General features: G+C 43.9%; 6 protein-coding genes across 8 annotated transcripts in view; 2 read left to right on the forward strand and 4 right to left on the reverse strand.

Moving 5' to 3' along the window:
* Positions 1–209: 209 nt before the first annotated feature.
* On the reverse strand, positions 210–3,243 carry LOC122616803 (phosphoacetylglucosamine mutase). Its single transcript, XM_043792368.1, has 3 exons — positions 2,999–3,243; positions 759–2,202; positions 210–698 (listed from the first exon to the last, which is right to left on the reverse strand). The coding sequence occupies exons 1-3, from the start codon at positions 3,097–3,099 to the stop codon at positions 600–602; spliced, it is 1,644 nt and encodes a 547-aa protein (XP_043648303.1). The 5' UTR covers positions 3,100–3,243; the 3' UTR covers positions 210–599.
* Positions 3,244–3,563: 320 nt separating this feature from the next.
* LOC122616802 (melanotransferrin) lies at positions 3,564–6,755 on the reverse strand. Its single transcript, XM_043792367.1, has 7 exons — positions 6,607–6,755; positions 6,100–6,527; positions 5,848–5,981; positions 5,627–5,787; positions 5,117–5,568; positions 4,889–5,053; positions 3,564–4,824 (listed from the first exon to the last, which is right to left on the reverse strand). The coding sequence occupies exons 1-7, from the start codon at positions 6,665–6,667 to the stop codon at positions 3,766–3,768; spliced, it is 2,460 nt and encodes an 819-aa protein (XP_043648302.1). The 5' UTR covers positions 6,668–6,755; the 3' UTR covers positions 3,564–3,765.
* A 285-nt stretch (positions 6,756–7,040) lies between these two features.
* On the forward strand, positions 7,041–7,514 carry LOC122616060. The gene is made up of 2 exons (XM_043791322.1): positions 7,041–7,078; positions 7,142–7,514. Exon 2 carries the CDS (start codon positions 7,146–7,148, stop codon positions 7,320–7,322), a length of 177 nt encoding a protein of 58 aa, XP_043647257.1. The 5' UTR covers positions 7,041–7,078; positions 7,142–7,145; the 3' UTR covers positions 7,323–7,514.
* Positions 7,515–7,627: 113 nt separating this feature from the next.
* On the forward strand, positions 7,628–8,596 carry LOC122616059 (phosphomannomutase). The gene has a single exon (XM_043791321.1). The coding sequence runs from the start codon at positions 7,739–7,741 to the stop codon at positions 8,501–8,503; it is 765 nt and encodes a 254-aa protein (XP_043647256.1). The 5' UTR covers positions 7,628–7,738; the 3' UTR covers positions 8,504–8,596.
* LOC122616058 (kelch domain-containing protein 4) lies at positions 8,552–10,368 on the reverse strand. Its single transcript, XM_043791320.1, has 4 exons — positions 10,186–10,368; positions 9,819–10,124; positions 9,339–9,759; positions 8,552–9,279 (listed from the first exon to the last, which is right to left on the reverse strand). Exons 1-4 carry the CDS (start codon positions 10,297–10,299, stop codon positions 8,597–8,599), a joined length of 1,524 nt encoding a protein of 507 aa, XP_043647255.1. The 5' UTR covers positions 10,300–10,368; the 3' UTR covers positions 8,552–8,596.
* Positions 10,369–10,743: 375 nt separating this feature from the next.
* The window catches only part of LOC122616974 (ankyrin repeat domain-containing protein SOWAHC), a 35,586-nt gene continuing 19,818 nt past the window's right edge, over positions 10,744–26,511 (reverse strand). Inside the window, exons 4-12 of one of the 3 annotated variants that reach the window (XM_043792588.1) lie at positions 21,448–21,459; positions 17,364–17,366; positions 14,182–14,271; positions 14,067–14,072; positions 13,391–13,463; positions 13,071–13,160; positions 12,030–12,075; positions 11,614–11,640; positions 11,106–11,554 (exon numbers count right to left, since the gene is read on the reverse strand). In XM_043792588.1, the coding sequence (XP_043648523.1) occupies positions 11,242–11,554; positions 11,614–11,640; positions 12,030–12,075; positions 13,071–13,160; positions 13,391–13,463; positions 14,067–14,072; positions 14,182–14,271; positions 17,364–17,366; positions 21,448–21,459 (660 nt within the window). In that variant the 3' untranslated portion in view covers positions 11,106–11,241. Of the gene's footprint in view, positions 11,555–11,613; positions 11,641–12,029; positions 12,076–13,070; positions 13,161–13,390; positions 13,464–14,066; positions 14,073–14,181; positions 14,272–17,363; positions 17,367–18,366; positions 18,421–21,447; positions 21,460–26,511 lie in introns of those variants that run through there. The other 2 variants (XM_043792587.1, XM_043792589.1) reach the window with 2 other exon arrangements.

The raw sequence follows: 26,511 nt of genomic DNA on the forward strand, positions 1-26,511 counted from the left end.
AACAACCTGTAGCAGCAATTATTAACATTTAGTTGAAAGAAAAAAATTAGCATATTAAATAATTTATTTTATCCTAATTTACAAAGCTAAGCTAAGCTTGTAGACATAAATATATGCAATGTGTTTTCTTTTTGTTAAATGATGTATAGTAAACTCTCAATTAAATGAAAATAGATCTTTATTCCCCCCTAAGTGAAAAGCTTAAAAAGTTTGTTTAAAAAATATTTTATAGAAAATAGCAATACAAAATTGATTAGGGTCATTAATCTCTATTATCGATTCTTTAATAATTTCAATAGTTACCGCTAGTAGCTCAACAAAAAATTAACGTAGCGAGTGCATTTCCGTAAAGCTCTTCATTTCTGATTAGCAAAGTACATAAATCAATAGCTCCCACAACGTATAAGTAATAGAACTTTATAAATAGTGGCAAAACATGTCATCTTTAGAACACACAAGACAGTAAACAGTTGCAGTATAAATGCGTTTGAGAGTTAAAACTGTTAAGTTATTGAGCACCTTAGAGTAAAGAGATTTATTGCTCCATCTAGGACCTGTGTCAATTGTCGATATCCTTGAGGTTGGTTCGTTATTTTGGTTTAGAGGTGGGCACTGTTGGGCTTCGTCAGTTCCGGGCCAACTCCTCCGGCCAGTTTCTGCACCAGCAGGCCCACTTCGTAGGCAAGATCATCGGTATCCTGTGGTAAAAACAATCGTGAGTCTTGTTCTAGTTTTAAAAGTAATCTTTTATGGAATACCTCTTTGGTGGCTGCTTCGGCGTAGACGCGCACCACATCCTCGGTTCCGGAGGGGCGCACGAAGGAGCGACCCCGCTTGTAGTTGGCCACCACCTTGTTGATCTCCGTCTGCAGACCCTCGGGCTTCACGCACTCCCGCTCCGCATTCGTGGTCTCGATGACGTTTCGATCCTGCACCTTCACCTTCAGCTGACGGTTGGGCAGGTCGTTATACGATGAGATCCAGTCCTGAACGTCCCAGCCCTTGTGGTTCAGGATAGTCTCCACCAACAGCATATCGGATATGGCATCTCCCACGGTCTCGTTGATCAGATCGATTAGCAGCAACAATGTCTTGGCACTTTCCTTCGTTTCGGCAGCTTGGGCAATCGTCGCCTTGGCATTGTCACTGAACACAATCGTTCCATGGCCATTCGCCTCGAAGTAAACACCAATATCGTACTCCAAGGCCTTGTGGTGCAGATGCTTCACGCCCGTGGGCACGCACGAGACGGGGAACTTCAGTTTGTCCACTATGTAGTCCGTGGATGCTCCATTGGCATAGGCGGTTTGCACCAAACCCAACCTCAAGTTGATCTCGGATTGCGTGACCAGTTCCATGAGGTAGCCGGCGACCAAGGTGGCTATGCGATCGCCATCGAGCAGATGGAACTCGCCCTTGTCGTCGCTGAAGAAGTAAACCACCCGATCGGCATCTCCATCCACGCTGACGCATCTCGTGAAGGGCTCCACTTCGGGCATTGATTTCGGTGGCCTTTGCTGCACCTTCACGTAGTCGGCGCCGCAGTCCTCGTTGATCTTGCCAACACCAATGCCTTGGTTGATGACCGTCACGTTTAGGGAGCCCTTCATGCGCTTGATGAACTGCAGCATTTTGCGGGCGCCCACGCCGTTGGCACCATCGTAAATGATGCTGTTGCGATAGTTGCCGTTCTCCAGGCGTCCGTTGCGCAGCAGTTCGAAGGCCTTGATAAGCTTCTCGTAGTAACCCTCCTCGGTGGGTTTGCCATAGGCTTCCTTGGTATTCGCCGCCACTACGAAGTAGTGCAGCATGGGTGTGGTCACAATGCCATACTCCTTGACGTTTCCCTTCAGTGCAATCACGCCATCGGCCACCGCCTTCAGCAGCCTGGGGCTGTGGTATCTGTTGTCCATGCCCACAAACACCTGCGAACTGGTCGTCACATCGATGTTGTTGTCCTTTATGATCTTGGCCACCTGCTGCTCCAGTTCCTGGTCGCTGACGTTGACCAGATCGGTGGCTATCGCCTCCCAGCTGGCCTCCAACATCTCACCCTTGGGATCGACCAGCTTAACTCCGTTGTCCGGTTCCGGATTGTGCGATGCCGTGATCATCACGCCGATGACAGAGCCCCCGCGATATCGGGAGCGCAGGGTGGCCAGAACGCCCATGCGGAACATCACGCTGTCCAGGAACTCAGCCCTGAAAAAGACCGGGTTTATTACAACTGGTTTATATAGATACATATGTATATATTAGGCAGCATATTGCGGAATTTGTTGTACCTAATTTTGTTTACATATTTATGTGTTTGCTATCACTTTATCTAGTTTATCTCCGCCGGATTGATAAGCCTATAAAAGCACAGTACTGCTCATTGTAGTTGCAATTGGTTTTATCAGTAGGTGTGTCATGCAAACTTTGTTATCTGTGGTGTAAAGTGGTTGGAAAATAGGGCACAAAAACCCCAAACATTACAATCTAACTTTGTTGGTTCTTTTCCAGACACTTGTGTGGTCAATAAAACTATGGAAATATGCATATGCTATTTCTTAAATCTGTAAGTTCTTTAGATATGCTGAATACCCTCAACAATATGTAATCAGAATAGAATATTATTTCTATATTACTTATAAGTTGTAAGTAAGTAAGATCTGTAAATGGCAGCTCGTTGCATCTTGCACTTGTGGCCCTAGTTCGCTGACCCCGACTGTGCGTCAGTATGTATGCGCCCATGCACATGCACGCACACCTATGCACGCACATACATGTATGGCGGCGAAAGAAGGGCATGTCCATTGATAAAAGGTGAAGAATATCTAAAAATAAACGCCCAATTCCCGCAACACGGCCCATCCATCTATGCAATCGCCCATCTATCAGAATTCAAACAATCCCCGTGTGCTAATCAAATGCGCCAACGTGTGCAGCGAGTGGGTGTGTTAGCATAATGATTATTAGCTTATTAGCCCAGAGATCGTTAATGGAGGCAACTCACTTGCCGCGAAAGCCAGCTGTTCCGTATTGGATGGTCTCCTTGGAGGTCTTTGGGTACATCTCGCGGGCGAACGCGTAGACGGTGCGCAGATTAATGGACATCTTGCGAAACTCGAGGGTGGTGCCACTGGTCCAGAGCAAGGTGAAAGGTTCCGTCCGGTTTTTCCGGATTTTCGAAATTTACCAATTCCACAGATGTGAGCTGGCGGGTGTGACCGTCGGTACGCGGCACCGTTACACCCCACTAAGCGCATCGCTCCTGCTGCCGTACGGTCACACTGTACTGAGTCTTGCAATTATGCTATTTTCATTATTTTCGAGATAAATTTTCAAGATAATAGGATTCTTTGAAGAGATGTAGATTAAACATAATAATTTATGTATATTTCAAATAAAATACCTCTGTAAGAAACGAACTTATTTCAAAATAAGTCCAACAACTCCTTTTTCTCGTTAATTTATTTGTATACTTATATAAGCGGTTGTAAAATATTCAGCTTACATCTCGTACAAAGGTACATTTTTTGGACGGACTTAGTTGGTACGTACACAAACAAACACTATAATAAGGCACAGGCACTTTATAAATTAAATTATAGCCTTTTTTAGTTATTTTTCGGCTAGAGAAAATCTAGTTTGAGTTTCATTTTCGGACGGAAGGGATCTCGTTCTAAAACTTAATCATATTTGGAATGTAAAAAGGTTGATATGTTTCTCTTTGTGCTAGAGATGCTTGTACAATTCTGAAATCTAAGTGAGTCTAGTGATCTAGAGCATTGCAACCAGGGAGCCCACGAGGAGCAGGCCCACGGATAACGCCAACTGGGAGGCACCAGCGTAGCAGTCGGTGATGCGGCGAGCTCGCATGAAATCGCTGCCCAAGTAGGCATCGTATGTACGCTTATTTGGCGGAATGACTTGCAACTGCCGCGTGGCGTCCTGGAAGATCAGATCGTAGTGTCCGATCGGCGAGGAGAACATGCTGAAACTGAAGGCGTCCACTTCCTTTCGACCGTACAGCTGTTGGGCATAGGTCAGCAGATTGATGTAGGCATTCATCTGGGTCTCATTGTAGGCGGCACCGCCGCGAGTCACCACGGCATTGGCTTTAACCTTGCCCAGGTTGCAGCGCTTGTATTCCTGGATCTCGGCACGAGTGCCATCCGTGCAGAGGAGCTCGAAGTCATCGTTTAGGGCATTCCTAGCCCACCATTCCTTGCGCTTTCCGCCAGTGCTCTCCATCACCGTGGTGTGCTTCATGAACGCGACGTGACCGCCGCCCTCAACGAGGCAACGGAAAGCACCCGTGTGTCCATAGTAATCCTCCGAGGCATCGCGACGACAGTATCGGTAGCTGGTTCCGTGGCACAGATCGCACATGCTGTCGTAGGGCACTCCTGTGTTGTACTCATTGCTAATGGCACCCGGCACACACGACTTGGTGAAGTACTCGGCGGCAGCTCGCACCGAATCGCATCCGTAGGGTCGAATCCATCCGTTTGAAATGAAATGCGCCATCGGATATGTCCATCCAGCGGCGGTATTAATGCCCGTGTGGCAGGTGTTCTTGCCCTTCAGGTATGTTAGCTCCGTATCGGGATCATCCTCCTTGGCCACCGCCACCACATAGTACTCCGGCTCGCCCAGATTGTACACCTCCGACATGAAGGGTATCAGCTCGTAGTTCAGGCCGCCAGTATAGACATCTCCGGCATCGAAAACAGAGATGTCGGCCTTGCCCGCTTCGATGAACTGCATGCAGTTAATATGCGAGTGCATTTTCTTGCAGATGAGTTCCGGTTTCAGAAGGTGAGCTTTCAGGGCAGTCTAAAAGGATTTTATAAAGGTTCAACTGTGGTCTTAATCACAGCATATTAAGGCTTCAACTCACCCTCATTTTGATGCATTTCTCGAGCTCATTCTCCGAAGTCACGCAGAGCGTCATCGCAGGAACTGGACACTCACGGATGCCGTAGATGAAGTTAATGGCAGCGCCTAGGTACTTGGTAAACGACTGATCATCTTCAGGAATGACGGTTAGAGCACGGCTTGAATCCTGTGATAAAACAATTAAATGTAGAATATGTATATCAGATCACGAAAAATATTATCCACATACCTGGAAGAGCAAATTTGGCTTGCCATATCGTTTCGACTCGAAGATACGGAACTTCTCATAGAGAATGGAAGTGTTAGTACCATCCTGCTGGTTTCTTTCATCCGAAAAACTGCTGTCCAATCGTTCGCTGCGATACTGGTCGTATTGATTCTGCTGTCTGTATGGATCGTTATTGTCGAACTGGCCGTACCCGTTCTGGTCGTTGTAATTGTTGCGGCTGTTGAGCCCTTGTCCTCCCTGCCTGCTCTGATCATCACGGATGCCATCGGAGTACAGTTCGGCGATGCGCTTCAGGAACAGCTGATACTGCTTCCGATCGCTGAAGCTGCGAGCTGAAGATGTGACAATGGCATCGACGGGAACTTGGCCCCAATTACACTGGCGATAATCGTTGATGGGGGCGCGACGACCATCACGACAGAGCAGCTCAAAAGTGTCGGGTGATATGCTCTCTAAAAATGCAGCTTAGATCAGTAATGGGTTTTCAGAAGACAGACTCTGGTTACTCACTGAATTCGGTGGTTTGCAGCATTTCATTTACTGTCGAATGACGCAAAAAGGCCACATCTCCCTTTTCCAGCAAACATTTGAAGGCTCCTTCGTAGCCAAAGTAGGGATCTGCAGACGAGCAACGTCCTCCGGGTATCTTTCCAGTGCACAGCGTACAAAGTCTGGCAAGATGATTTATTGTTAGTTTAAGTGTGTAAAATGTAGCTTTCTTTCGGTATTACTTATCAGAGTTGTCGCCAATGGGATTGTATTTGTCGGATAGCGAGTATACAGCACACGAATTATTGAAATAGCTGGCGGCAGTCTTCACCTGATTGTTACAGTCCACCACCTCCATGCCTCCCTCCCTTTGGAGCTGCAAAATTGTACATTTTTTTTATTAGACATGATACAAAATATCTTTATGTTTTAGATACTTGTGTTAGTTATTTAAGAAAACGCTTGAATAATAAACTAAGAAGTAAAATTCTCACCGTGTGAATGGGCACAATCCAACCGGCCAAGCTGCCCACCCAGGGGAAGCAGACCCTCTTGTTACGCATGTCGCGCAGATTGTTTAAGTCAGGTAGAGATCCCTTCTTGACGACGGCCACGGATTGATAGTCCGCAAAGCCGCCCTCCAGCTTCTCCTGCATGATGGGTATCAGGGAGTTGTACCGTCCAGCAGTGAACACATCTCCCGCATCCAGCGTGGTGATGTGCGCCTTCTCGCGATCGATGTGGTGGATGCACTCATCCGCACTGTAGGCCATTAAGCAAGTAAGATTAAGGAACACCTCGTCGAATAGGGCGCGATCCCGTTCGATGGCCACCGTGAGGTTCTGGCATTTGTACTGTTCCGCCTGGCTCTTGGTGCACCACACCATCCGTGTGGTCTTGTGCTCGTCATAGTGATGTTGTGCTGCAAAATCGTGGTTTACATTCATCGCTCAACCAACGCCCTAGAAATCGGCGATTCTCGCATTCCTGCCGCAACTTACCGTTGGCGAGCGTAAGACACAAAGCGCCGACTAGAGCCACAAAAACGAGGCTCCTAGCCATATTTGGGATATAAGTATATTAACTAAAAAGATCAATATACACAACAATTACTCAAACAATACACCACACCCAAGCCCAGCTTACGAAAGCCAGTGTGACCAGCGTGGGGAGCAAATAACAGCCGAATAGTTTCAAAAAAATACCAACAGGTACGTACAGTGGAGATTAGTTAAGTGATCAAAGAAACATATGTACAAAGAAACATATGGACAAAGAAACACTCAATTGAGATATTCATTTTTTACATTTTTTAATTTAGTTTGGACAAGACGTTTCAGACCATTTGCCGCTGTTATCCAACTTTTAGTTTTGTTTATTCAGTACATACAGTATTTACTGTATTTTACGGCAAGCACACCGCTGTAGTGTGACCATTCTTTTGGCGTTTTCTAGCATCTTACGAACAACCAGGTGTTTTGTGTTTTATAATAACAAACCAACCGATCAATTAGTTAAAACATTCAATTTTATCAGCTAAATGGCAGTTTTGCGTGGATGGAGATTCGTTGGCTTCGTGTCCTGCATCATTGGCGCAGTGGGCCTGACCCTATACCCCGTGATTGTGGACCCGATTCTGAACACTGATAAATACAAAAGCCTGCAGGAATACAGCAAGATTAAGAGAGATGAACTGCAGCACATAAAAAGGCAGTAGAACCCCCTATTATGTTACACTTAAGCACACTTAAGAACCCAAATATGTGTATTCTAGTTCACCTGATAAAGAGCTGCAATGTACATATTCCTATTTAAATACAAGCTACTTGACCTCTGACAGCATGAACTCTATTAATTAGACCGTGTTCTGGAAAAACCACATGAATAAACCGTAATGTTTAAATTGTCATTGCTTTAACTAACAATGAAGTAAAATTTAAATAAGCGGGGTTTAAAATATAAATTATGAGTGCACTTTGGTTCCGGAACTGGTTCCGTGCCGGTGCATCGAAAGCTTTAGGGGATTTCTCACCAATTCGTTGCCGCTTACAAGGTTCTTTATCTCAAATCATACGTGGACATAAATTTTTGGATAATAAATACCTGTGGGCTTCACCACAAGTCGAATGCAAAATGAGTACCGCAACATTAAAGCGTGATGAAATCCTGCTGCTCTTCGACGTGGACGGCACCCTAACGATGCCCAGATCCATGGTGACGCCGGAGTTCGAGGAGTTTTTCTACTCGCAGGTGAAACCCAGGGCGACCATCGGAATCGTCGGAGGATCGGATCTGGAGAAGATGTTCGAGCAGCTGAACGGCAGGAAGATACTGAACGAGTTCGACTTCATATTCCCGGAGAATGGGCTGGTGCAGATTGAGGGCGGAAAGGAGGTGGGAAAGCAGAATATCATCTCGCATCTGGGGGAGAAGACCCTGAAGCGCTTTATCAACTTTGTGCTGCGCTATCTATCCGAACTGGATGTGCCCATCAAGAGGGGCACCTTCATCGAGTTCCGGAACGGCATGATGAACGTGTGTCCCATTGGAAGGCAGTGCACTCGGGAGGAGCGAAACATGTTCGCCGAATACGACATTGAGCACAAGGTGCGGGAGAAGATGATCAAGGACCTGAAGCAGGAGTTTGCCGATGTGGATCTCACGTACTCCATTGGTGGCCAGATCAGCTTTGACGTCTTCCCCCACGGTTGGGATAAGACCTACTGCCTGCGACACATCGAAGCCCACTACAAGTTCAAGGAAATCCACTTTTTCGGCGATAAAACAGAGCCGGGCGGCAATGATTATGAGATTTATAGCGATCCTCGAACCATCAGCCATAGGGTATATACTCCCAAGGATACGCAACGCATTCTCACTGAGATTCTGGAGCTGTGAGAATTCCAAACTTACTCAGCTGTTAAAAATATTCCATTTTTATACATGTGTACAATTGTTAACCAAAATTTAATATATAGTCATTTCAAATTATCAATCCGTGTCCATGTCCGAGCTGTTGGAGCTATCCTCCTCGCCGCTGCTGCGTTCCTCGTCGGAGCTGCTACTGTCGCTATCCTCCCATTCGTGGGCCTTCAAGCTATTGGGGATTATCACCTTCCACTCCAGTTTGTGCAAGTCCAGGGAGTAGAAATCGTTGTAGGTCAACTGCTTGGCGTCCTCTTCGAAGATCCCGCCAAAAATATACAGTGTTCCCTTGCAAACGCACATTCCGGGATTCATTCGCGGAGATGGCACATTGGTTGCCTTGGGTTTGGCAAACAGACTGGGTATGTTGGACACATATGGCGTGCTGGTACTGGGACCACCAACGGTGACCGTGAAAATGCCATCCGTGGTGGTGGTCACTGGCTTATCAACAGCGGACATTTCCACATCTTTGCTCGCCTCCGATTCCTTCTTCTCGGCGGTGCTGCTTTTAGCTTGGATCTCCTGCAATCTCCATGTTTGGGCGGTCAAATCGAAGGCCAGGAGATCATCGCCGAACTGACCGTGGACATCTTCGTCGTCCTCATCGACGTCCATGACGCCACCAAAGGTATAGGCCTTGTTATTTGCAGCCACGGTGCAGCCAACGCTGCTTCGCGGTTTGGGCTTATATCCGCCGGGTTTCACCGGTGCCCACTTGTACTTGTTATCCGCATCGCCGGCGTTTTCTGAAAGGAAACAAGAGGTGATAATATAAGAAATTTGAATTAAATACTTTGAAACTTACTGTCTTGACTCAGGACAAACATATCCGTGTGCGTTACACCTCTATCGGCCTCCTTCTTCATGGAGGCCCTCGAGTAACCTCCCCAAACATAGATCTTTCCCTCCGGAGAAGCCGCAATACAACAGCCAGAACGAGGAGATGGCACAATCGCACCTCCTATGTCAGCTTTAAGCCACTGATAGGACTCTAATGAGAAGATGTGAACGTCGTTGAAGTAATGGTACGACTGGTTGTTGTCATGGAAGCCACCAAAGATGAACAGGCGCTTCTTGGAGGCGGTCATTCGATGGCCACTCCTCGGACTTGGTCCATTGGGCGCAGTTATCCTCTCCCATTTGCGGGATTTCAGTGAGAACTTCCAGAGATCCTTGTAGTGGTGGAACTGCAGCTGGGAGGGACTGGCATGCTCGCCTCCAAACATCTGTAGAGTGCATATGGTATTAACTCTTCATACAGATACGGATTTTATAGATAACTTACCCAGAGTTCTCCACCATTGCTGGCCACAGCCACCATTTGGTGTCCACTTCTGGGCGTGGGTCCAGATGGCGACTTCAGCTGCCTCCACTCCCCGCTTTTGGTGTTGTAAAAGAACAAATCGTTAAACACTGTGGTTTTTGTGCCAGTGTAAAGTTCGCCGCCAAACATGATGAGTTCCTCCTTTTCCGGATGGGAAACCAAGGTGAAATTGGATCGGGGAGTTGGCGCCGGGCAAACGGATTCGCTGATGGTCTCAATCTTGCCCTCCTTGGCCTCCAGTAATTGGATGATATCAGCTATATTTGCCTACAAAGAGTTTTATCTTATTAGTAAACAATATATGATGGCTGGTGCATTTTATTCGTACTTCTCCCAGTTTTTCCAGCATTTTCTTTTGCCGTGCCGCCTGCTTTTTGTCCGTTTTCATGGCGGTTTTCTCGGCTCCTTTGCCCTTCTTCTTGTTTTTGTCCTTCTTGCCCATTGTAATTGCTTTATTTCGGCTCAGAAATTTAAATCAACAACTTTTTGTGCCGCACGTGTATCGTTTATAAATAAAAGAAGAGGAAGAGCGGTTTTTAAGTTTACCATATTTTGAGCACTTTTAACGGAATTGTGAGAAATGTCTTAACGGGTTTTTTTAAAAGTGCGCGCAACACAAATTCAAATTGTAGGTTTCAATATAATGATAAGATAAATTTATATTTAATACATCTGGAATATTGTTATTAAAAGTAATAACCATTAAAATAAAAGATACGATTTTTCATAAATGCAAAAAAACGCATACAAGCTTTAATTTCAAATCAAAAATACACATATTATATGATATATTATACGTCCCTAGAAAAAGGGTACAAAATAGGAAATAACAAATGTTAGATTCTTTAGATATAAACTTTTACAAACACAAGAAAATGTAAATTTTAAAGTCAATTCTTAAAACATACTTTAGTTAAGTGAAAAACAAATACTTTCATGATTACATGGTCAATGCTTAAAGTTGTGTGGTATGTAGACATTCAGGCTGGGCTAACAATAATATTCAGGTAATTAGGATTGCGACGGATTGCTGCTCGAGGATCCGCGACAATTGACCGACCAGCTGGAGTCGAAGCCGCAGGCGGAGTCCGAGTCGGAATCCACGGCGAATGATGCAGCGATGCCCTTAGGAGCACGCAACTGATTCGGCGTCGTGGGCATGCTGCTATATCCGCCATTCAGATTCGAACTGGAGTTCGAGGAGCAGATGGAATCACGCGGCGAATCGGTGGTATTCGATGCATAGGACGAACGCTTCGACGACTTGTTCCGCTTGCTGATATAGTCGACCGTCTTGGGCGGCGGCATTAGTTCCTCCGATCGATGTGGTATGTTGTCCGCCGATCCCCACGACTTGTGCACCCCGTCGTAGATGTTGCGGTTATTAGGAACGCTCGCCCTCGACGGAAGGCCGCCGTTCGTTGCGTAGGGTGTGGTCATCGCTGCCCTCTGATTCGGATGGCGACTCCGTGTCGTACCAACGTGGTGATGATGACGCTGATGAGGGGCTCGGTGAGATCGAGGGTGATGGCGACTTGCTGCTCCCGTTCCCGTTCCCGGTCCCCCGCCATTGCCATAGCCCGTCGCTGCCACCCCACTGCCGTTGCCCACTCCCAAGAAATTGCTGAACGCCTCGGTGGTCTTCTTTACCCGGACATTCAGTGAACCAATCCGTAGGAAGCCCAAATCTTTTTCGACTGCAATGGGAAATAGATACTTATTCATACAATTTAATTTGCATGTATAAATGACTTACTTGCATGCTTTTTGCGAGCCTTGATTTCTGTAAAGTAGACAAAAGAAGTAAAGTGGATTACTATTTATTCATTTTCAATAATGATCATATTAAATGAACGTGCATAAACTGAAAAAAGTGCCTGAGGTTAGCGGACTTTTGGAAACAATTATAAAATAATGCAGTCGATGAGTATAAACATGGCAAATAATAAAAACAAAACTTACCAACTTAGCAACGCAAACGGGATATGCAACTCAAATGCTAGCAAACTATAACTAAAATACAAGATTTAAAGCTACCAAAGTACAAAAACCAAAATATATACAGGCTAAATATAAAAGCAAATGTTGCAAATTCAAAATAAAGTTAGCAAATAAATTGAACATCAACACTAATGGGTTTGAAATACTCAAGATCGTTAAATCTCAACCTGCCTCCAGGTTCCGTTGAGTCCGCCGCTGAATCGCATCGCTTGAATCTCTACATGCAGCAAAATTGGAAATAGATAGATAGATAGGTTCCCATTTTACATTAATTACTAGCTCGATTTGGGGTTTGTATACTCTACTTTTCAGTAAGTTTGTTGATGATGGGCAACAATGTTTGCAAACGAGTGTAAATATTATTATTTCCCAAGGCGCATTCTCTGGGTGAACTGAGTTAAGTTTTTTAGGTTTATAGGACTTATTTATAAATTAATACTTTAGTTTTTAATGGCGCCAGTATTTTATTGTTTTTCCTTCCGATAAACATGCGATTATTTATTAATATGTACATAAAGAGTGATTACTTATAGTATGTTAATACACCTTGGTAAAATATATATTATAATAAGGCCATGCTTTGGTACTTAAAAGCTAGTGAAGTTTAGTGACATTACAACATTTCATAGGTAGATCCCAGATCATTTACAGTGTAAAAGTATAGAAAATATAATTTTAGTTCAGCCCCAACCAATTATTGTGACTTTGTTACACATATGTAAGTATATACATTAGCGCGATTTTGGAAGGGTAAATACAGGCAAAAGATTTGCAATTAACCGTGCTCCGGTGGGTTAGTAAAAACATCTTTGGCCAACGGTCGACGGCTGCCACCCGCGGTGGCTCGAAAGGTCTTGCGGAGAAAGCTCTCCTTGCGACGCGTGGTGGCGCCACCGAACGGCACCGGCTTTCCCTCCATTTCGCGGGGCAACAGATCGCTGTCCTCGGTGGAGGACTTTACGATCACCGACAGCGGCTGCGCCGGCGTCTTCTTCGACCGCCGACTGACCGTCATCGACTGGGTGCGGGAGACCGCACCGCCGCCGCCAAGCGAACCACCGCTGATGGTGGCAAACCGATTCTGGGCCCGCTTCTTGCCCCGGGTTAGTGCACTGCCCAGTGTGCCGCCGGTGATCTGACTACTCTCAATGAATCCCATCGTGCGGAAGTTGCTGTTCACATCCGCACCGAGGAAATACTTTTCATACTCACTGCTGCACGTCGAGGCCGAGACACTCGACCGCTGGCGACTGTAGTCCAGTGGCTTGTTGCCGCTCCAGTCCATGATGTCCCGATTGGCCTCTGGAGGATTGGCACAAAAAAGAATCCATATCAGCTTATTTCGTATATTTTAAATGAATATATGGATGCCTAAGTTCATAAATGGTTTATGTTTAGAATAAACAAGCATACTTAAGCAATATTCAAAGGATTTCAACCAATAAAAGTGAATAACAAATATTGGTTATTATTTCAGACTTTTGCTTAAATATTTCTCGCATTTAAATATTAGTAATAATTTTAGTACTTACTGTAGACATTCCAGAGCAGTTCAAAGATGTTATCCCTACCAAACTGTGTGGCCAAATGCAGAGGCGTGTACCCCTGAATAAAAGAAATAATAAAAACAGCAAATGCATAAGTCAAGTAAATAGTTTAAAAAATATTTTAAAATATTCCAGTAACTTATAATTTTGTAGGAACTAAGCTGTTGAAAGAGTTAAATCGCTCTAAATTCCCATGTGAATTATTAAAAGCGTGTTTGGGCAATTTGGGGTTTGTTTTTTGTTTTTGGCAAGAGGCGTTTCGAATGCTGCGGATTGTGATTGACAATTCACTTTGTTTCAAATGTGAGTGTGACATTTGAATACAATTGAGTGCGTTTAATTTCGCCGGAACAAAGGAGCGTTCAATTTAAAATTTTGTAAACTCAAATGGGCCCAGGATTGGGCAAAGGATTGCGTTCGGTTCGCTTGGAGGTGACAGGCTGGTGAGGCCCAATTGGATATGCTCGTCATGATTTGTCACAGCCTGCTCTATCCGAAATGCTGAATTCCTGCGGGAAAGGGTTATGTTTCGCCGCGATTCGGTGACATGTGACGCAGATTCACGCGCGACTGGGACAAGCCAATAAGTCGCTTCTCGTATATTATTAAAAAATTGCCCCAATAGATTGTATGTTTGTATGTACATATCTTATACACTCACCCCGTTCTGCAGCAAAGTTGACGAACAGTTGGCGCAGGCGATCACATGGAATGAAAAGGGGCATTTTAATATCTTGAAGTTTACACGTCTGCATCTCAGATAAATCGCTGCTTACCGTTCTGGCATTCACATCCGCCTTGTAGGTGCCGGCAATTAGCTTAACCACATCTTCATTTCCGTGCTTGGCTGCCCAGTGCAAAGCGGTCTGAAAGGAATTAGTCTGGGATTAGTATGTCTATCTGGGGGAATTTTTGAAATTTTTAATAGTGCGGAGGCAGCGAAGCGTATTGATAGCAAAGACCAAGCTAAATCATTAGAAAAGTGACATTATCGAAATATTTTATATACTTAAAGTATAAAGAACTGTCTTATCCTTTTATAACTATGAATATTCGGATGCAAAACATTACGAACCGTTTAAATTATAATTTTAAACTATTATTGTGTTAGCTTATCTTCATATCTCTAATTTTGGTAACTTATCATTTCTAATTGAGTAGCCGATGTCAGCTTGTATTAAGCCACTGAAAACCATCTAATTTAATGTTGCAAGCTTCTACTTTCTCGTGTTCACAGATATTTGTTGAGGGATTAATTGTAAACACGCCATGTGAACGGCAGTCGGTGTCCCAATCGCGAGGCAGATGCCCCACTTCTGGAACTATTTGTACCGCCATCAATTGGCCCCTGGACCGCCGAACTCGAGGATCCCAGTACGAGGACGAGGACGATGTTGAGGTTGAGGACTCGACCCAGCTGCCGTATCCGAGATTCCGCGATATAAATAAATTGGCCAGCCACCGCCGAATGCCTGTTGCCTCAATTATTTTCATGTTAACATAATAATTTAGTATGGCAAAACGATTCGCCCGACTGCGATAAGCCATTTGGTGGCTGGACGGAACTGAAGCTGAAGCTGGAAGCTGGGAGCTGAGAGCTGGAGCATCTTGAACGGCAGATCTTGGCCAGATCCCGCCACCACCAGTGCATTTCCATCGGCGCGCGGCGGTGCTTGTCTGATTTTCTATAGAATTGTTTGCCGCCGCACTGCAGCCCACGTATGTATACTCCATGTGTTGACAATGAAGACGGTCACTTTCCTGACTTTCTGGACATTCTGGGTTTTCTGGACGGCGACAAACGGCCGAAGATCCGAAGATCGGAAAGATCGGAAGATCGCAAACGGAACGGCCCAAGATCGCTGCTGCGAACAAATAGAGTTTCAGGGCTTCAGTCAATTCCCATAGTCTGGCCGTTGCAGGCGATCGGTATGTAATTCTTTTCAAGGGAAATTTGTTTCGTGTCTCCCGTTTAAGAAGCTCCACATCCACATCCACATCCAGCTCCATCTCCATCTCCAACTCCCAGCTCTCAGCTCCCGCCGCTGACGTAGTTATTGCTGTCGATGCATCTTAATCTGCCCAGCCTGGCATTTAATCTCGTCCATTGTCTTTCGACCACAACCAATGATCACGGCCAGGAGCTGCCAGTTGGGAATCGCGAGCTGGGCAGCGGTGCTGGCTGCTGGGCTGCTGGGCAGCTGGGTGCTGGGCATCTGGTAATCTCTGGGAGAAGGTGGGAGGAGCTGGAGGAGCAACGTGAGCGGTGCTGGAATGTGGGTATAATTTGGTTACAGTGATCATGCGACTCGTCTCTATTCAATTAGCGCATTTTTTAGCGCATTAGATAAGGGGAATTAAATTCTCAAACGATACGAGATGGTGGCAAAATCTGAGTTGGCTTAGGAAAAACAATAAAGCAATCAGCGAATTTGTTCTGCATTTGTTGCTATCTAGATTGATTTCTATTGCGATAATCTGCATTGCTTTGCTATTCATGTGAAATATGCGTTTAAGTCATTATCTAACTAATAAAATGTTAATAAGTAATAAAGGAAATACTATTTCACTAATAATTTCGCTTGTGGTTAGCTTGTTTCTTACTTACTGAGGAACTAAATTAAAACCCAATTATATTGATAACCCAATGGTACTATAAATGTGAAGCCAACGATTTGAATATCAAAAAAATTACTAAATAAAATTGCAGATTCTTTTAAATACTTTTAATTGACCTACTCCCCATTTTTCTGTAGATATTTTCTTCAGGTTCCAATTGCTATCCCCCAGTTATTAGAACATAGAATTCATGACCAAGCCGCCGTCATCTTTCCCCGCCTGCGTTTAATTATAAAAGGGCCGAGATTCGCATCGAAGTTGGCATTGTCCGTGGATTATCGCCTTGTTAGCCGGCTGGATGGCAGATGCTGAAAGGTTTTGTGGCGACCGGTTCTTTTTTTTTTTTGTTTGGGCCGGGCTTACAAATCGTCTCACGCGCAGTTTGGCGGGCTTGGGGAGCGATTTTAGCCATTTGGGGAAGTTGCCGGCCGCTACAGTGTCTGAGCCTTTTTACATATGGCACGTTGTCCGTCTGCACGTTTAAATTTATTGTCCATTCCATTAATGGTGGCAAGGGACAGGAATTTTGTGTCTTTGAAAGTGAAATGCCATAAATTCTTGTGTCTCGTTCCGCAGCGGCATTGTATTGGCACACCGCAAGCAAACAGAGCGATTTGCCTCTCCTCCGGATCCACCGAATCCGAATCCACCGATTCCTCCACCGCCATCCACCGATCCACTGCTCGCCGTTGTGGATTTGGTCTCAGATTCGGATTCGGATGCGGAATCCTTCCTGCCCTCGCTGCGCATCCCATGGCATACGCATACCCAAGTGGCCAGAAATTCCAGCAGCCGAGATTCCAATACCTAGGTCGTGCGACATTTAACCGTGTTTGCTGATCCGTTATTGCTTCATGATCATAAAAGGATGTTTGCGCATATCTCACACGGCATTTAGTTTGGGAAGTGCTCCTAAGGACTATTCAGGTGGCTGAAGACAGCATTTTCCAAGGCTCTGTTGCTATATCTCACGACTGGCTTACTCGAAATATTTCACTAATTCTAGATATTTAACTTTATAAAGCAAAATCTGTAAAATTTCAATCTGTTTCGGAATGTCTTAAAAACAGATGGAAAGATTTAAAAACAATTATTTAAGGTGCTTATTTTAAAGCTGAATTTAAAGCTGCGTTTAAATTGTTAGGATCCCTAGTTTAAAACTACTTTTATATCATTTTAGGATATGAAATATTGTTAGATTTATGTGAGATAAGCTTATATTCAAAGGTTAACTCATAGTCATGCGAATATATTGTCACAAGTTTAAACTAGTTAATTTGCAAGTTCATCGACTAAATTTCAATATATAAGCTCATTGGAAATACATAGTAATACTTACATACTGGAATCCGCAACATCCAATGGGCGTATGAAAAAAAACAGAAGGTATAATTAATAAAATTAAGGCCACGATAAGGCGCATAAAAGCACTCAAAAAAACTGACACAAATTTAACTTCCCCACACAGCAAGAAAAAAGAAAAGGAGCAAAGGATCCTCTGGGCAGGATTTGGATAAGACCGACAAGTGGCCATTATATGTGCCATTCTCGCTTAACAAGTTAATAACACATCCAGGAGGCAGCTTCAACGGCAATTACAGCCCCTCATTTCATTTTTCTGGCAGATGGATATCGCGAATATCCCGAGGACGAAACGGCAGCTAGTCATACCAGCCAGCCAGCGAGTGTCCTTGCTCCTGTTCGAAAGATCCTGTGCCAAAAAGCCCTAATGGTGCCAATGGTGCCAACTATGTATGATAATGAGGGTCGTCGGAACTGGAATTCCGATGCCGGCCCATGCGGGATGATGAAGTGCAGCCAAGTGCAGGAGGGGCATGGTGGTAAAGGTGACTTCGATGTGCGGATGTTCGTTTAGCGCCAAAAGTCGAGCGCCTGTTTTTCCAACGTTCCGTCGCCCGGAGGCGTTTTGATCGAAATTCGATATAGCGCTGATAAGACGGGAATGGCTATGAAAATGGGTTTGGGAATGGGCATGAGTATCGCTTGACGGAGCCCGCAAAACGATGAGCGCTGTAACCCAGAAGCTGTCACTTTGATGAATCGCCAGGACACGACAACTGTCATGTTAAACATGGCCAGCTCTGGTTATAATTAAGACTCGCTGCTCCTTGGCGTAATTGCACTTGGGATCACAGAGATCCAGCTCCGATCGGTGGGCAGCACACTGCTCTGCAGATTACTCGCAAATTAATTTATCATTAAAGGTGCACTCGCTCCATTTTTCGACTGTCAAGAGAGCTGGGCAATCTTGAAATAATGAGCAACAAAGTCATGTTTTCCTAGGCTGGCAAGCTGCTCTCATTAATGAGAGTTTAATTTGTGTTTGTTTTCCCGAGCTAGTTACGTATCAGAGTGGTCATGTTCATACTCACGCCCTGTTTTTTTTGTGTGTTTCCGATCGGGGAATGTTGGTACATGGTTGTAAGTGACCGAAAAAGAAAGCATTAGCATGGAAATGGTAATTAAAAAAGATGTTAAGTGTAGATATTAATACAAAAGTGGACATACAAATGTACAACTGGAAAAAGTAAAATAATTTAACTTTGGAATGATTAAATGAATGATTATTTATGATATCCTATAACCTTTTTGTCTGTAATATGATGCGCATTCTATACTATACACATTTGGACTTGAATAATAATTTCAGCTTTAGTAAACCCCCATTTTCCAGCATTGACCCAAAATTTATATAAATCACGATATCGGTATTCACTGGCCTATTGAAAGATTAGAATCAGCAGGGAATATAATTTGACCCCTGGCATTTAAGACTCGAATCGTGCTATCTAGTTAGGATATCATATGCGAAAGGTGTGCGAGTTCCCAGAGAGCTTGAAAGCCAATCCAGCAGTCTTGTGGGACATAATTGTGAAATGGAAACAATTATTTTCGATTTATGCCCGGCGAGTCATAAATGCATGATAATCAATACCGGGGCTGACCAAATCGACAACTGTGGGTCTAATTGCCACGCCATTCAGTGAGTCGACTACTGATAGAATAGTTAAGTTAACAATCCTTACAAGCGAACAACAATAATCACCCGGCGCGATAAAATAAAACAAGAATGGATAATGACAGCCAAAGTCTTCACAGCGTTTTTATCTGCGGCAAACAATCTAAATGATATATTAAGCGCAAAGCAAATAACGCTCTTTTTGTCGTCACCATGTCCTTTCTCTTTCTCTTGCGCGCCCGCCAGTTAAGTTCTCCAATTATGCGGATTATTAATTTAACTGGGTTTTTTCTCCCCTCCCCCGGCCACGTTTCCCCTCCCGTATCCGTACCGCAGTCCCTGCTCAATTTAGCCACTGGTCACTGGTCCGTGGGCCGATCGCTGGCCACTTGTCGTTTCACAAGTTGTCAAAACTTGTCATTTAACCGACAATGAGCCTTGTTTGCTTTAATCGTGGTTATTATGCGTGCGGCTGACTTAGCCGCTCCCTCGGAATTATTAATGATGCGTCCACCGCTCTGGCAGCTGCTCTTTCCTGGCCAATGACCACTGGCCACTGGCCACTTGCCACTCTCCAGTGGCCACCACTGCCGCGGGGACTACTTATTGGCATCTCCGAGAGTGTCTTTAATTAGTGCACTCAGCGAAAAGGGAAGCACTGCGAGAATTCACTTAGCTAATTAGTAAAAAAAAGGTGTTTCCTAATTTATAGAGTTCTATGTACATAAGTTCCATTATATTGGGTTGGCAAATGCAGATCGAACTGAATATACAATATAAATGTTTTATTATACATATATTTCGTATCAAAAATCATAGGCACGAATGATGAATATTTTTGGGATCTGATACTGAACTTTCAACTGCTAGTTTTATTATATGCCTATAATAAACATTTGTTTAATATTTTTTTAAAGGAAAGAATGAAATCCTACATACGTTCGTAGAAGTTTTGAATTGATTATCAGAAATATTATAATAATAATAATAAAGGAAATATGGATAGTAGTGTAAAAGGTTTTTTCTGGTTAGTTCCTAGTTTTTCTAGCTATTTCAAGTTTAAAATGTATGTTTTTTAAAATTGTAATTACTGTTTAGAAATTTGTAGCTCAGCTCAATTTTAAAGTGGTTTTCAATATGTTCCGTTGGTGTTTCATTGAACGTTAACCTGTTTCTCTCAGTGCTTTCAGGATTCTGGCGCATTTTGAGCGCTGCGAACGCACTTTCGTTCGCTAAGCCAAATGCATTCGAGGTTGGATAATCCTGTTATGGCCGCATAGCAGCCATGATTTATATATCACACCGAGTGTCCGGTGGCCCGACTGTCCAATTAATTCTCACCAGACCTAATTTATTCGTAATATCCCAGTGAGCCGGCCATGCAAACGGACCCTTCCTTTAATTGGTTTTATAACAGCAGGGTGGCTCATTTGTCAATGTGGCAATCAATAAATTCGCGAACAGGTGGAAACTCATAACTGCGACAGCAGCGGCAGCTTAGTTTCCTTATACTTTTTAAGCTTTTTTTGTTGTATATTTTTTTTTTTTTGGTTTCACCATCCAGTTGCACAGTAGTCGCGGCGATGAGGGTTCACTGCTGTCCAAAGGAATGACGATCCTCGTCTCCTGGCGATGCCAACGAACAGGTGATCCGCAGCACAGTGCTGCTCTTTTGTTATTAAGTTGTTAAGCTAAATTATTGTTTTTTCCCGTTGTTTATGCATTTATTGTGTATTGTGTTTAACTCCTCGCCACTGGCGACATTTAACAGCTCGTGCAGTTATACCTATTAACAAGATATCGAGCACGCGTGTGCAATAATATCTAAATGTTAACACAAATGACTACATGGTAGTAGCTAATTCAATATATGTTTTTCAGTTTGGACAATGTGAAAATATTCTCTTTTCAGCGGGGAGAATATGTTGGAATTTTAGTTAAACAAATTATATACATTGGTAAAGCCAAAGTTTCCATAGTTTGTTATATTTAATTGTGACTTTGATAGAATATCTATTAATGATAAACTCTTGGACATATTACATTTAGGCATAGAGCATTTACTAAAATACAAGTTAGCCCATAAATAAAATTTATGCATATTTGGTGTAAAAACTTGGCAGATAACCATGTTGCATTTACGCGAAAAAGAAAAGGTAATTGCAAAATTTACCCCTATATTAAGTGGCAATGGGAGCGCACCCTTGTGGTTAAAATGAAATATATTCTGCAGATAATGAATTTCGATTAAAACGAGTTTGTTGCCGACCAAACGGAAAAAGTCCTTGACGATCGCGGAAATAATGGTTAAAAAAGTAACGTGTCAATTGTTTTGTTTTATAACGTGAAAACGGTGTTGTATGCGTTCATTCATTTGCATTAAATTGGTAGATGGCATTATGGCCATATAAATGGTGGGAATTAAAGTTGTCAGTAAACTTACCGTTGCGGGACACTGAAATTAAAAAGAGAGAAAGGCAAATTAATATAATATATCTACTAATTTTATAAGTTACTAATTCAATAAAAATATATTCATAAGAAAGTTAAAACCTTTTCTGTTTATAAACGCCAAAAGTCCATGAGACAATTAAGATGTGAAGCCAGCAAGGAAGTGAATTGAGCATAAAAAAAAAACTCTGTGAAATGGAGTACATAATTGAATACGTAATTTGCGGTATGGAATCAATTCAGGTTCGGATCGATAGCTGATTTAATTGTTTGACTAATTGAGAGATTTTTTACTGTCCCACTGGCGAACGCCCAAGTTGCAGCATTATTTGCTCCATTTGGCACTCGGTTAACTTAATGACTTGATTTGCCAGACTGATGAGGTGCGGCTGATTAGCAAGCACTGGGACAGAAGTTCGAGATGGAGCTCAAGTTGGAGCTGAAGCTGGAGCTGGGAAGCTCTGAGCTCAGAGATCCACAGACAGCCGAGTACGTGCAGCAACGTGGCCAACATCCTGACCAACATCGTCTGATCGGCGACAATGACTCGCCATATATGTATGCACTATGCACTGCAAAGTCGCAAAAAAACCTTAAATTTCATGCAGAATTAATTAACCGCGGTGGCTACTAAACTACTGCACTCCACTCATTTCGTGTCGCCGCCGCCGCCCAAGTAGCGTAGTACTTTTTGTGGCTCCATCTTCGTCTCCAGCTCCCAGTTCCCAGTTCCCATCTCCCGATTCCCCACTCCCAACTCCTGACTCCCCAGTCCGATGTTTGATGACCGGGCAGACAAGGCTGGAACACACAGAAACGCTCGACCAGAGCGGTCTGGAATTTCATTGAGAAACGTGCCCTGTACGCTGAGACACCGACTGAGCTGAGGTCGTGTCCCCGCCGCTTTGTCATGACCATCTCCACTTGCGGATGTTCGGGAGGTGCACTGATAAAAACAATTACACACTTTAGTCTGTGTCACAGAGAAAGAAGAAAAGATGAATGAATGATTAAGTGGAAAGAGTTTAGTTACCAGCTTGCAGAAATGATAAGTAATCTCTGTTTAGAAAAGCGGTAATAAATAATATCGCTTCATACTAAAACAAAGCTTTAAAATTAACATAATTACATCTTCCCTGTTTAAATAGTGATCTTATTATTTAAGCCAACTAATATCTGGCATTAGAAAGTAATACAAGCTATATTTTGACTTGTTATTTGCTACTTGCATGCCCCTCTTACGAGTATAAGCACTTTAAAGGCGATAAATTCCAAAAGTTAACTTGGTTGAACTATTTTTTTGAAGTGCACGTCTGTATGCATATGCCGGCTGCTTGTTTGCCAGCGAATCTATGTTGTGGCGCCATTAGCTGCCCCGTGTCGCAATTTAATTACAAGCTCCGTCCATCCGGGGACATCGGTGAGATTTATGCAAAGAATATGGACTAAGCATACGCATCGGGAATGTCTCTTCGGGAGCAGAGCCAGGAGCAGGAGCAGCAGCAGCAGCTGGAGCAGGAGCAGGAGCAGGAGCAGGAGTGGTAGCCAGGAGTGGGATCAGAAGCCGTATCACAGCGCTGACATCACGATGCAGTTGCATTTTCCCCCCTGGGATCCGTCGCTTTTTTGATGCACAACTCAATTTGGCCGCCAGATTGGCGAGTTGATGACGCGCGCATTTAGGCCGTAATGCAGGTTGGCCGAAAGGGCCAAGAAAAAAAAACAACGCCAAGTTGGAGTGGAGTGGCCTATTCAAAGATATTAAGACGAAAGCACTTGTTGCCATCAGCGCAGGGAGCTTCTTTAAAATCGAATCACGTCCGCCCAATTTTTGACCAACTCAAAGGGCAGTGCAAAACTCAGAAAACTGGCCAAACTCGAAAGCGAAAAACGGAGAGTGAGACGGGGAGTGGATGCGATCCTGGAAAATTTTAACTCCCTTGTAGGCGATTAAGTTAAATGCCACTAAACTAATTTAATAGCGATTCTGAGTGCATTTGACTTGCCCCTATGTATGTTGCATATACTTGTATATCCAGTCGAGTCTCTCAGTAAACTTGCACCACATTTTCGCTGTTAAACATCTTGTAGACCCGTTGTTGGTCCTTCGAGTCCGTGCCCCTCATGTCACGTACGCGATCTTTGTAAAATAAATACACTCGACGCCGGGCAGATTGCTTTTCTATATGGAATTTAATTTGCGCTGACCCAAACATGTAATAACAATGCAATTTCAAGCGCAATTTTCCAGCGCCCATCGCCCATCGGCCCCGCAAGTAAATCAAAGTGAGTATTTAATAAAGCGCTGGCCATTTTCCCGGTGGCATTCCTTATGTGCATGTACATTTCCATCGGCGACGACAGATGGATGCAGATGTAGATGCAGATACCACCAATAGATATAGATGCAGATGCAAATACAGATAGATTTACGGATACAGATACAGATAAAGATGCAGATACAAATACAGCTACAGATGCAGCTACAGATACAGACGCAGGTACAGATTCAGATACAAACTCAGCTATAGATAAAGATACAGATACAGGTACAGATGCAGATACAGATATTGGCAACCGGACATGCACGTCTCGTTATGCAAACTGATGCTCCGGCAATCCGGTGCAGTTAAGCAGTAAAGTTAGCGTTTATGGTTTATGGTGCCTATGATCGGAATGGATGGCGCTTAGCGGGGGCAACCTGTTGCGACTGTTGGGGCGCCCCATGGATCTGGGCATCGTAAAGCCGGGACACACATTCGGCATGATTAATTTAAGCACTTTTACGAGGCCGCTCTTCATGGCGCTCCTGATTTATTGGCGGCCAGTGGGACGGCGCTGCTTTACGATTGGCCTCAAATCGGCTCGAATAAAATCGCCGTACGCTAAATACTCCCATTTCCATTCAATGGATATATGTACATATATACACGTATGTGTACAGAGAATCCCACTCTTTGCCAATTGGCTGAGTGCTGTGCGTAGTGCTAGCTGGTGGAACTTCTAATTTCGATTGCGATTTCGATTCAGCTGCCGATCGCGATGGCTGCACTCGAACATGAGGCCCAATGAGGAGGAGCTGGTTGGTTTTGGCCAGAGATTTCGTGTCTGGCAGCTGGCGCATGTTGCCATCAGACGCATTTACTATTTTGCATAAATCATAATGTAATCTGCATCTGGAAATGAAAACAAACCGATGCGATGCGAGGCGAACTCAAGCGAAAATGTCCAAGCGTTTATAATTAACTGCGCGGCCACAAACCGAAGACATTTGCAGGCGACATGCCGGGCCCAGTTGTCCAGCTGCCCAGTTGCCCAGTTGCAGGACTCTTCTCGGCTCTCCAGATTCAGCCAAATACTTATACACCACCAGCATAAGCCCGAGCCAAAGCGCAAGTTCCTCAATGAAGCCTGCAGCTCCACGGCATCTGCCCAGAATTCGACAACGCCAGCAACAAGCGCAGATACTCCTACAGCCAAATCAGCCATGTGTCTGCACTGCGAGAAAATAGGCCTTAGAGCGGATGTGGAAAATTGTAGAGCAACTAATTTACTACAAAATATGTCTATTATCCCTAACTTTCAATATATTAGAATGTTTAACAAAACTTTTGCAGCAAAACGTTTATAAATCAAAGCTTCCCTTTGATGGGCACTAAATACTAAATCAAAAGCAAAAAAACATGTTTAAAAAATATTTAAAAAATATACGTATAGTATAGAAATTTATAGAAATATGTAATTACTTGGTATTCAATCATTGCCTCGCCGTATTTTGATCAGTGCATATGTTTCGGCACAGGCGGTCAGCGATTCGCACCGAAGAAGAGCAGACCTCGAAGAGATGGGGGCGAGGATGGAGTTGGGCAGTTCGAGATGTGGATGAGCTGGGCTTGGGAGCTGGGGAGCTGGGGAAGCTGAGGAGCTGGAGTCGCCGGCAATACGCAGGCAAATGAATAACCCTCACCTCATGCGCAATCGCAAAATCGCGAAATCTACGCAGCGCGCGGTCATCGGGCGCCTGCCAAAACTACGGAAAATAATTTATGCCCCAGTCGACGGACCGCGGCAACACATTGGCGCAACATGCTCCATGCCCCATGCCCCATGCTCCATGCTCCATACGGCGGCGGCGGTAAGGTAAAGTGGCAGGGGCACAGGCATATAGCAAACTGGCAACGGGGCAACTGGGAACTGGCAAGCGAGATCAGCGGGTCGGATGTTAGCCGCAGCGAGGCAACGGCCAAAATTATAAATTAATGAAATTTATGCACAATAAAATTGCAAGCGAAATTATTGATGCAGTCGTTCACGCTTTAAATGCTCCCTAAATCAAAAAACGCCTCAAAAATTATTAATATGGCCGCTGAACATGCAGCCAGACAATCAGATGGCGCTAGGCAGCCGCAAAAAAACAAACAACAAAACCAAACTAAAACAGCAGAAAACAGCAAAAAAAAAACGTATAAAAACATTAAACATTAAACAGCGCTGAATGTTTGTGGCTATGTACATTCGTACAGGCAGAAATGTACACAGGTATAAGCGCCGGATATGTTAATCGGTAAAACATGCTCCTCCTCCTGCCCATTTTTCCCACTCCTGCTGCTGCTCCTGCTCCTCCTGCTGCTGCTCCTCCTGCTCCTGCCACCATTATCCATTATGCACATCGTTTAGCCGATTTGTGGCAGGGTCTATCATGTACTTTCCCTAGGTCTCTTCAATAGAAGTGTAAGTGCTTTAAAGACTACATAGGATAGTTCGAGTTCGCATAGATAAAGTGCAGTAAAAGGCCGTGTATAATTACAACATTTCGATTGAATTATAATACTCATAAACATATCTTCTCCAATATTAATCTTTCCTTTACAACATTTTAGTGATAACTATTTCTTTTTCATATATGAATAATATAATAAATAGTCAGTCGCCTCTCCTTGACTGATAATTTGAATATTTAAAGCTACTTTTGTGTTCCTTTAAGAAGCAATCAATCTTTGCAGTCTGAACTTTAAAGATCAAATAAATTGATTTTAAAAGCTGTTTCTAACGCAAC

Source organism: Drosophila teissieri, chromosome 3L, assembly GCF_016746235.2.
Source record: "Drosophila teissieri strain GT53w chromosome 3L, Prin_Dtei_1.1, whole genome shotgun sequence".
Taxonomy (NCBI): Eukaryota; Metazoa; Arthropoda; class Insecta; order Diptera; family Drosophilidae; genus Drosophila; species Drosophila teissieri.

Excerpts from the sequence above, each read along its gene's own strand:
- LOC122616803 (XM_043792368.1), bottom strand. The coding sequence starts at position 3,099 with ATGTCCATTAATCTGCGCACCGTCTACGCGTTCGCCCGCGAGATGTAC. Across the intron at positions 2,203-2,998 it reads ACAGCTGGCTTTCGCGGCAA|GGCTGAGTTCCTGGACAGCG; the intron begins GTGAGTTGCCTC and ends GGTCTTTTTCAG. Across the intron at positions 699-758 it reads CCGAAGCAGCCACCAAAGAG|GATACCGATGATCTTGCCTA; the intron begins GTATTCCATAAA and ends TTTTTACCACAG.
- LOC122616802 (XM_043792367.1), bottom strand. The coding sequence starts at position 6,667 with ATGGCTAGGAGCCTCGTTTTTGTGGCTCTAGTCGGCGCTTTGTGTCTT. Across the intron at positions 5,788-5,847 it reads ATTGGCGACAACTCTGATAA|ACTTTGTACGCTGTGCACTG; the intron begins GTAATACCGAAA and ends TCATCTTGCCAG. Across the intron at positions 5,569-5,626 it reads GCTGCAAACCACCGAATTCA|AGAGCATATCACCCGACACT; the intron begins GTGAGTAACCAG and ends CTGCATTTTTAG.
- LOC122616060 (XM_043791322.1), top strand. The coding sequence starts at position 7,146 with ATGGCAGTTTTGCGTGGATGGAGATTCGTTGGCTTCGTGTCCTGCATC.
- LOC122616059 (XM_043791321.1), top strand. The coding sequence starts at position 7,739 with ATGAGTACCGCAACATTAAAGCGTGATGAAATCCTGCTGCTCTTCGAC.
- LOC122616058 (XM_043791320.1), bottom strand. The coding sequence starts at position 10,299 with ATGGGCAAGAAGGACAAAAACAAGAAGAAGGGCAAAGGAGCCGAGAAA. Across the intron at positions 10,125-10,185 it reads TGCTGGAAAAACTGGGAGAA|GCAAATATAGCTGATATCAT; the intron begins GTACGAATAAAA and ends AACTCTTTGTAG. Across the intron at positions 9,280-9,338 it reads GTTTGTCCTGAGTCAAGACA|AAAACGCCGGCGATGCGGAT; the intron begins GTAAGTTTCAAA and ends GTTTCCTTTCAG.